General features: G+C 37.9%; 3 protein-coding genes across 3 annotated transcripts; all 3 read left to right on the top strand.

Annotated features, from left to right (window-relative positions):
- Positions 1–332: 332 nt before the first annotated feature.
- PCYB_103910 (merozoite surface protein 3) lies at positions 333–2,978 on the top strand (the record flags this gene model as incomplete). The annotated part of the gene is made up of 2 exons (XM_004222940.1): positions 333–2,798; positions 2,865–2,978. 2 exons carry the CDS (start codon positions 333–335, stop codon positions 2,976–2,978), a joined length of 2,580 nt encoding a protein of 859 aa, XP_004222988.1.
- A 1,272-nt stretch (positions 2,979–4,250) lies between these two features.
- PCYB_103900 (merozoite surface protein 3) lies at positions 4,251–7,319 on the top strand (the record flags this gene model as incomplete). Its single annotated transcript, XM_004222939.1, has 2 exons — positions 4,251–4,797; positions 4,861–7,319. The coding sequence occupies 2 exons, from the start codon at positions 4,251–4,253 to the stop codon at positions 7,317–7,319; spliced, it is 3,006 nt and encodes a 1,001-aa protein (XP_004222987.1).
- Positions 7,320–8,466: 1,147 nt separating this feature from the next.
- PCYB_103890 (merozoite surface protein 3) lies at positions 8,467–9,877 on the top strand (the record flags this gene model as incomplete). The annotated part of the gene is made up of 2 exons (XM_004222938.1): positions 8,467–9,627; positions 9,725–9,877. 2 exons carry the CDS (start codon positions 8,467–8,469, stop codon positions 9,875–9,877), a joined length of 1,314 nt encoding a protein of 437 aa, XP_004222986.1.
- Positions 9,878–9,893: the final 16 nt, after the last annotated feature.

Genomic DNA, 9,893 nt, shown 5'->3' with positions numbered 1-9,893 from the left:
AATGCACGTATTCCAAAAAGCGATTAACATATTATGTTTCATCTGTGAATGAACATATGGAGACAACTAAAAATTTTTGTTTTTTCCTTTTATAGACTTTTTCTGCACATTGTCCAACGTTTAACCATTTTCGTGTGCACATTTCTAATTTTAAGATAATTTAGAAGACCATTTTTTTTATTTTTTATTTTATTTTACTTTTTTTTTATTCTCTTCATTACCATGCCGGACAATTCGCAACTCATCCAGTAAATTAAATTAACGCTTTCATTTTTTTTAATTATTTTTTTACACTTTAAAACGGCGCACTTTTTTTAGCATGCGTATCTAAAATGAAGCATTTCAATGGCATCCCCTTTTTTGTACTCTTCGTAAATGTGTGCATTCACCAAAATAATGTTGTGAGCAACGAAATTGTTAATTTGAAAAATCCCAACTTGAGAAACGGCTGGGCAGGAAAAGAAGTTACCCTGCAGGATGAGCAAAGCGATTTAGACAGAAAAAACAGTGGTGAGATGAACCCAAACGGAAGCCACAACGAATTGGTACCCAAATCGGATGAAGACTCACTCCAGACGCAGGGACAAAATAACAATGTGGTGGCCGAATCGGAAAATTTAAAAAAAGCAAAAGAAGCAAAAGCTAATGCAGAAAAGGCGGGAGCAGAAGCTGAAACAGCTAAACAAAAAATATTAGAAGCGGAAAAAGAAACAGAAAAGGCAGAACAGGGAATAAAAGATGCCATAAAGAAGATGAAAGAATACGCATTAAGCAAAGAATCCGAATTGAAGAAGAAGACTGAAGAAATAAAATCTGCAGCAGATGAAGCAACTGAGGGAAACGCTGAAGAAAAGGCAAAAGCAGTGGAGGCAGCAAAAGAACAAATGAAAAAGGCAGCTGAAATAGTATCTGAAGTGGTAAAGGCAGTGGTGGCAGCAAAAGAAGCCCAAAAAGCGAACGAAGAAGCTCAAAATGCGAAAAACAATATTGTAAAGATAGAACCCAAAGAAGCAGGTACAGGTGACGCAGAATCTAAAGCAAAACAAGCTGCTAAAATAGTGAAAGATAAGATAACAGTAGTAACAGAAAAAGCGGAGCAAGCATCAACCAAAGCAACAGAAGCAGCAAAAAAGGCAACAGATACAGCACAAAAAGCAACAGAAGCAATAACAAGCGAGGTAAAAGAAATAAAGCCAGAAAATGTAGATGAAATAAAACAAGAAAATGTAAATGAAATAAAAAATTTAGCATCTGATGCTGTGAATGCCGCAAAGGACGCCAAGAAGGCAAAGGGAGAAGCGCAAATAAATGCGGAAATAGTAAAATTAGAAGTAGCAAAAGAAGAAGCAAAAAAAGCAGTAGCAAGTGCTAAAAAAGCGAAAGACGAAGCAGCAGCTGCAGCAAAAACTTCAGAATTAGCAAAACTGGCTGCTACGAGAGCGGCCAAAAAAGCAGAAGAAGCAGAAACAAAAGCAAACTTATTGGAAAATAAAAATGAGCAAGATGCAATCTCATTAGCAGAAACCTCGGCAACCGCAGCAGTAGAGGCAGCTGAAAAAGCAGAAACTGGAGAAGAACAAACCAAAGAAGCAGAGGCAGAAGGAAAAATAAAGACTCTAATACAAAATGTAGCAAAAGCAGTAGAGACTACAAATCAAGTCAAGAAAGCACAAATAGAGGCAGAAATAGCTGCCGAAGTAGCCAAATTAGAAGAAGATTCTGAAATGGCTCAGAAGGAAGTCGAAAAGGCGGAAGAAGCAAATGCAAAGGCAAAACAAGCAAGCCTAGAAGCGCAAGATGCAAAGACACAAACGGAAAAGGCAGCAAAAGCAGCTGCAATGGCAAAGGCAGAAGAATCAGCAGCAACAGAAGTAGAAACAGCAATAAAGGCAGAAAAAGAAGTAGCTCATGCAAAAATGGAAGCAGAAGAAGAATCAACTGAAGCGGTAGAAAAAGCACATGCAATAAAAATGCAGTTACAAGTAGCTACAATGGCAGAAAAAAAAGCAGCCACGGAAACAGACATCACCAAATTAGAGGAAGCAAAAAAGGAAGCACAAGATGCGACCCAAAATGCTAAGCAAAAGTTATTAATTGTACAACATGCATCGATACTGGCAATTGCAAAATCACAAGATGCTGCAAACTCGTTGGAAAAGGTGAAAAAGGCAGCTGAGGTAGCAAAGGCAAAGTTGGCAAAAGCAGAAGCGAAAAATCAAGCAGAAGAAGCTAAGGCTATAGCAGCTAAAGCAGAAGAATCATCGAAAGGAACAAAAGCATCAACAGCAGAGAAAACCAAAGCAGACGCTGCAGCGAAAGAAGCAGCAGTACAAGCGAGTAAGGCAGCAGACGAAGCGGAAAAAGCTAAGACTGCAGCGGAGAACACAAAAAATGCAGAAACAGCAGCCGCAGCAAAAGTAGAGGCAAATAAAGCTATCGTCGCAGCAAAGGAAGCGATGATTGCAAAAATTAAAGCAGCACACGAATTTCTAAAAACAAAAAACCAGGATATACTAGAACCAGTGGAAATGTTTTCTGCGGGAACGGAAAATGTAACGGATAGGGAGGAACCAGTAAGGGAAGAAGTGGAGGAACAGGGAGATGGGCATAACGAGGAAGGCGAAGAAGCAGAAGAGGTGGAAGAGGCGGAAGAGGTGGAAGCGCCATTACCGAATGGTTCTAATGGACAAGAGGATGACGTAGATTTGGAGGTGGACGACGGTGGAGAAGTGGAAGAAAACGTAGCAGCTAATCAACAAAAAGGCGACAACCTTGAAAACGCAAAAATTAACGATACTGTGGATGATACTAACGCAGAAAAGCAGCTTGGAGATGAATTGAACTCTTACAACGACATTAAGAAGGTAACAGAAGCGCTGGTAAAATCGATGACATCGTTAGTTTCAGAGGACCCCTCGGTTGGCGACACCGTAAAGGAGTTCCTCTCCGATATGAATCACGTATTTCTGAGTTGGTAAAAGGAAGTAGGCATTTTTTTTTGCCCATCTCAGCGGAAATAGCATTCGTTCAGGAAGGACCTTCTAAGATACGACAAATTAGTGCGATACCATTTCTGCATTGCGTCATTTGAAGAATCGATAAGAGCGATAAAAAAAACACATGGCCTAATTATGCTCCCTCTTTTGGACGAATTACACCATGAACAAAGGAGAAAAAAGAATTCCCCTCAAACATGCATAAACATATTGCAAAACCTGGGGAACAACAAAAACGCGTAAATGAAAAGTTATGCTGATTGCTTAGCACGCCATTTTGAAGTATTTTTATATTTTTTTGGGGGTAGTTCGAAATAGCCACTTTGAAGAAGAACTTTAAAAATATTTTTTCGTTAATGCCATTTAGTGAATGAGTCCTTTGGGGGGATATAAACTCCTCAGAAAAAGCTGTGCCAGCTGGTCAATTGTATGTCAGTGTTTGTAAATGCATTTTAAAATTAGACATACGCCTACTAATTGTGGAAATAAAATTGCACTTTTTTTAACTTATCTGTGTAATGTGACATATTCGTTTATTTTATTTTATTTGAGAGAAATTATTTTACTTGTAATTTTTTCGTCCTTCTTTATACACCTGAATCGAAACGTTGCGGCGAACACAACTTGGTATCCATTTTTGTTGAATCTGTTAAATAATTTGCGCGAAAATTTTAAACTGGACAATCCAGCTTACTGTTCTCATCTAATGCGTATGCCTTTACGCCGTTTTTCATTTTCAAATTTGCTAAGTAAAGGAGAACGCGTATCCTTCCACATGTGCAACAATATCACAATGAACCAAGTGAAATAGAAACATCAAAATTATTTTCCCCTTTAAGGAAAATGGGTGTACTTTTTTGCACACACAAGCCTATTTTGTAAAAAAAAAAAAATTTAAATCACACGTAAAAGGAAAGTAATTTCGCACGGGACTCGTAATTTTTTTGTCCTCCTTAAAAGATAAATATGCATTTTTTTTAGCAGATTAGTTCTGCGCAGTTATCCTCCACCTTGTTTCACCTCTGTACAGTTTTGTCACGGGTACATTTTGCTAACTGAAAGGTAATGTATCATATTATTTATATTTTTTTTTTTCCCTTCATTTTCGCTTTTTAATTTGAAATTTACTCAAACCGTCTTGCAAAAAAAGAAAATGTAAAAGGAGCATACGGTTAAAATTGTTTTTAAAACTGCTCAATTATTTACACCCCTTTTGGCACTCTTTAAAATGTTACAATTTCTCCCTCGCAAAAAATGAAGTCCAATTTGAAAATTACCCTTTACATCATTTTTTTATTTTGGTATGTGCACATCGAAGATGCTCAAAAGTGTGCGACTGTAAATGCTGAAACGCCAAATTTAAGAAATGGATGGTCAATAAAAAATGGCACCTTACACAATGGAGAAAATAATTTAAATGGAAAATATGCTGATTATCTGAATGACACAGTTGAGGGGAATTCCAATATGGAAGAAATGGAGGAAGGATTATCGGGACAATCTGAAGAAGCAGTAGCTAAGGCACAACAAGAAGAATCCGATTCACAACAAAAAAATGAACAAGCGCAAGCAAATGTAGAAGGAAAAGAAAAAGATGCAGAAACAAAAGATAAACAAGCAGAAGATAATGAGAAAATAGCATTAGAACAAACAAAAGAAGAAGCAGCAGAAGCAGCAGAAAAAGCGGCACAAGCAGCAGAAGCAGCGACACAAGCAGCAGAAGCAGCACAAAAGGAGGCAAAGGATGCAAGCAATAAAATAACTGGTGAAAACAAAACTGTAAACAGGGCAACATTAGCAAGTAAGCGAGCAGATGAAGCATTAGACAAAGCAAAAAAACACGCAGCTACAGCAAAAAGCGCAGCCAAAGAAGCAAAACATGCAACAACATTACAAAAAGCACAAGAAGAATCCACAAAGGCCAAGGATGCAGAAGCAAGAGCAAATGAAGAAAGAATAATAGCAGAACTAGCAGCCGCAGTAGCAAAAGCAGAGGCAGCAAAAGATGAAGCAGAAAAAGAATTGGAAAAAGCAAAGGAGGCAGAGGAACAAGCAAAAGCCTTAGAAACGGCAAATGGTGCCGAAAAGGCAAAGGAAAAGGCTAAAGAAGAAGCAGAAAAGGCTAAAAAACAACTAGACAAAGCAGAAGAATTAGCAAAGCAAGTAAGTTTAGCAGAGTACAAAGTAACAAAGGAATCAGTATCGGATGCAAAAGAGAAAGCTTCAGAAGCACAACAAGCGGCGAATGCAGCAAAACTTGCAAAAGATCTAGCGGTAAAGGCAGCAAAACTAGCAACACATATATTAAAAGCGGAACAGGCAAAAAAAGAAGCACAACAAGCAAAAGAAGATGCACTAAAGGTAAAAACAGAAGCTGAAAAATATTCAGGTGAATCTAATGCTGAAAAAGCAAAAGAAGCAGCAACTAAGGCAGAAAAGGCAGCGACTACAGCAACCGAAAAAGCTACGGAAGCGGAAAAGGAAGCCGCAGCTGCGATAACAGAAGCAAATGAAAATCTAGAAGAAATACCAAACAAAGAAGAAGTGGTAAAGGGAAAGACAGAAAAAGCAATAACATTATCAGAAGAAGCTGTGAAAGCAAAAAATGAAGCATTAATAGAAGTAGAAGTAGCAAAGGCAGAAGCGGCAAAAGAAGAAGCTAATAAGGCGCAAATCGCAGCAGGTGAAGCAAAAGCAGAAGCAGAAAAGGCTGCGCAAACGGCACCATTAAATGAAGTAACTGAAGCAAAAGGCAAAGCAGAAAGAATGGCCACTCTAGCAAAGGAAAAGGCAGAAACGGCAGCAAAGGAAGCAAAAGAAACAAATGACTATGCAGGCCGTTTACGAGATAAAGAAAAAACAGAAAAAACAGAAGATGTAACAAAAAAAATAGAGGTGCTTAAAGGAAAAACAGAAAAGGCCTCAAATGCAGCAGAAGAAGCCAAGAAGGCGCAAACAATAGCAGAGCTCGCAATGGCTGTAGCCAAAGCAGTGGTAGCAAAGGACCAGGCGAAAAAAGCGCAAGACGCGGCTGAGGATGCAAAAGAGCAAGCGGAAGAAGCAGCAAAAACGGTGCAAACAAAATCAAAAGGTGAGGCAGCAAGCGCTGCGGAGAAAGCAAGGGAAAATGCCAAGAAAGCAGAAGATGCAGCAAATGAAGTGTCATTAAAAGCGAAAGAGGCAGAAGAAGAGGTAAACAATAATTGGGGTAACGAAGAGAAAAAGGCAGACATAACCAATAAAGTGAACCATGTGAAGGAAAAGACATCAGGATCAATTAATGCATCGGAAGGCGCGAACAGGGCAAAGGAAGTAGCAGAAATAGCATTAAAGGTTGTACATGCAGAAGTGGAAAATATTAAAGCAAAAAAGGCAGTCACAGCAGCAGGAGCAGCAAAAGATGATGCAAAAAAAGCAGTCGAATCAGCAGAGAAATCAACAAAGGAAGCAGAATCAGCGGAGGAAGACGCGGAAACAGCGAAGGAAGAAGGAAAGGAAGCAGAAAAAAAAGCACAAGAGGCAGTGGACAACGCACATGCAGCGCAAGCACAATTAAAAATAGCAGAAGAAGAATTGGAGACAGCTAAGGGAGCCACGTCAATGGAAACATTGATCCAAGCTAAAACGAAAGCCCTCGCGGCGGTAGAAGAAGCAATTACGAAAGCCCAGGCAGCGGAAGCTGCAGCTAACGAAGCAAAAAATAATGCAGCGAAAGCCGCAGAAGCTGCTGAGAAAGCAAAAAAGGCAGCAGAAGAATCAGCCACAAAGAAAGAACATAAAATTCTAGAAATTGTAAAAAAGTACTCCAAAGAAGGTTACAATGGAGTCGATAATGACGAACAGGTGCTAAACGAAATTGAGGAACAGGGAAACGAAGAGAAGGAAGAAGAGGAGGAAGAAGACGCAGATCATATAGTACCGAAAGATGTAGAAATAGGGGATGATAACGAGGAAGAAGAGGAGGAGGAAGAAGAAGAGGGGGAGGAAGAAGAGGAGGAAGAAGAAGAAGTGAAGGAAGACGAAGAAGTGAAGGAAGAGAAAGAAACCAAAGAGGAAGGACAAGCGCAAAGCAGTGCACACAAGAGCAGTGTAGCTGAGTTAGAAAATGAAAAAAAACAATCCAAAGAAGAGAATGATAAACCACCAAGTGACAACAACGCCCACACGCTGCTCGAAGATAACTATAAAAATTTTATGGACTTTAAAAAAAAAACTGAAGGGATGACCAAAAATATAATTAAAACAATTGACGGGGACACAGAAGTCCTAGACACGCTAAAGGATTTCGCGAATGATGTGGATCTGTTCATTTTGAACTTGTAAAGAATTGCAAGTGAAATATTTCACGTTTGTCAGCAAAACCATCAGTTATGTGCCCCTTTACCGCTTTATAAACTGACTCGAATGGCTACACTTATTGTAAGGCAAATCATGGAGGAGTCCCCTTTGAAAGGAAGGGCAATAAAGAAGGAACACCAAAATAGGAAAAAAATATATTCCTTGGTGTGTTCACTAAAGGGTTAATTTGTGTCTTATGAAACTACACTCACGCTCATTACACATTTTTAATGTAACCAAAATAGTTGCTTTAAAGTGGAGATTGTTCCGATTTTTTTATTTTCTCCGTGTATTCGCATTTGCATACGTTTATACATACATTTCCTTGTTTATTTGCCTGCTTATTTGTTTAATTTTTTTTTTTTTCGCTCAAACAAATTACAAACAGTTATTCGTAGTTTTTTCTTTCCTTTCCTCAAATGGTGTGAAGAACACGTTACCATTAACGAGGAGCAATAGCAATTTTTCTTAAGCTACAAAATGAACAAAATTAAAAATGCGCAAAAATACACACGTTTGTGTAGAAGATGTGCAGCATATCGCTAGACTCATTCTGCGCATGCAATTTTCTTTTCATTCGACTAGCTGTTAAAAGAAAATAATTCCCCAATTTAAGTCACCATTTGGTTAATATGATAAAAAAAATTGTTGCAAAATGGGATGGCAATAATTTCCTTTTTTTAAAAAACTATGAATTCTCAATTGCACACAATAGCTCACATTTTTATGTTTCCAATTTGGAAATAATTTGAGAGCGTCGAAAAGGAAATCGTTGGCCTTCCAAAAAGGTGTACACTGCACGTATGCCAAAAAGCGATTAATAAAATAAGTTTAATCTGTGAATGAACATATGGAGACAACTAAAAATTTTTTGTTTTTTCCTTTTATAGACTTTTTCTGCACATTGTCCAACGTTTAATCATTTTCGCATGCATATTCCTAATTATAAGATAATTTAGAATAACATTCTTTTTTTTTTTTTTTATTTTATTTTTTTTTTTTTTTTTTTTCTGCTCATTACCTTGCCGGACAATTCGCAACTCATCCTGTAAATTAAATTAACGCTTTCATTTTTTTTAATTATTTTTTTACACTTTAAAATGCCGCACATTTCTTAGAATACGTACCAAAAATGAAGCATTTGGGTGGCATCCCCCTTTTGGTACTCTTCGTAAAATTATACATTTACCAAAATAATGTTGTGAGCAACGAAATTGTTAATTTTAAAAATCCCTACTTGAGGAACGGCCGGACAGGCAAAAACCTCATTTTGCAGGATGCGCAAAGTGGTTTAAACTCAGAAGACAGTGATCAGATAGACCGAAAGGGAAACGACAACGTATTGCCACCCAAATCGGAAAGAGAGGAACTCCAAACGCAGGCAGAAGATAGTAATAATAATGAAGACTTAAAAAAACAAATAGATGAATTAGTTAATAAAGCACAAGTAACAAATAAAGAAGCTGAAACTGCAGTAACTGAAGCAGGAGCATCATTAAAAACAGCAGCAGAATCAGGAGAGAAAGGAAATATGGCTGAAGGAAAAGAAACAGAAGCAGAACAAAAAGCAACAGAAGGAATAACAGGCGAGGTAAAAGAAATAAAACCAGAAAATGCAGATGAATTAAAAAATTTAGCATCTGATGCTGTGAAAGACGCAATGGACGCCAAGAAGGCAAAAGGAGAAGCGCAAATAAAAGCAGAAATAGTAAAATTAGAAGTAGCAAAAGAAGAAGCAAAAAAAGCAGTAGCTAGTGCTATGAATGCGAAAGACGAAGCAGCAGCTGCAGCAAAAACTTCAGAATCAGCAAAACTGGCTGCTACGAGAGCGGCCAAAAAAGCAGAAGCAGAAACAAAAGCGAAAATGTTGAAAAATAAAAATGAGCAAGATGCAATCTCATTAGCAGCAACCAATATAAGCGTGGACACCATGGTAACCGAGGTACAACCGGATCCCGAGTATCCCGAAGAATTAAGGGTACTCATAGAAAAAGGGTTACTAAAAGAAGATGAAATAACAATGAGTGTAGAACCAGAAGCAACAGAAGTAGTAACAGTACCAAAGGAAGAAGAAGAAATAGTTGAAGCAAAAAAAGAAGTAAAAGAAGAGTCAGCTTATGCGGTAAAAGAGGCAAAACTAGAAGAATCTCATTCGCAATCAGAAGACGAACAAGAGGCACAAAAGGCAGCAAGAGAAGCACAACAGTTAGCAACAGAAGCCGAAAAAGAATTAAAAAAAGCACAAGAAGCGGAAGAAGAATTAAAAAAAGCAACACAAGCCATAAATGAAGCAGTAAAAGCAGCTAAAGATGCTAAAGTTGAAGCAAAAGAAATAACAGAAAACGCAAAAATTGCAGAAAAAATAGAAGCAGCCTTGGAACAAGCTACAGATGCAAAAAAGGAAGCAGAGAAGGCATCTAATGAAGCACAAGAAGCTCTGGAAAAAGCAAAAGAAGCTATGGAAAAAGCAAAAAAAGCAGCAGAAGAAGAAGCAAAAAAAGCAAAAACGAATAAAGAAGACGCAGAAAAACAAAAAGAACTAAGCAACAAGAAGACTAC

This window comes from Plasmodium cynomolgi, chromosome 10, assembly GCF_000321355.1.
Source record: "Plasmodium cynomolgi strain B DNA, chromosome 10, whole genome shotgun sequence".
In the NCBI taxonomy this organism is placed as follows: Eukaryota; Apicomplexa; class Aconoidasida; order Haemosporida; family Plasmodiidae; genus Plasmodium; species Plasmodium cynomolgi.
This window is presented reverse-complemented; position numbering and strand designations above follow the sequence as displayed.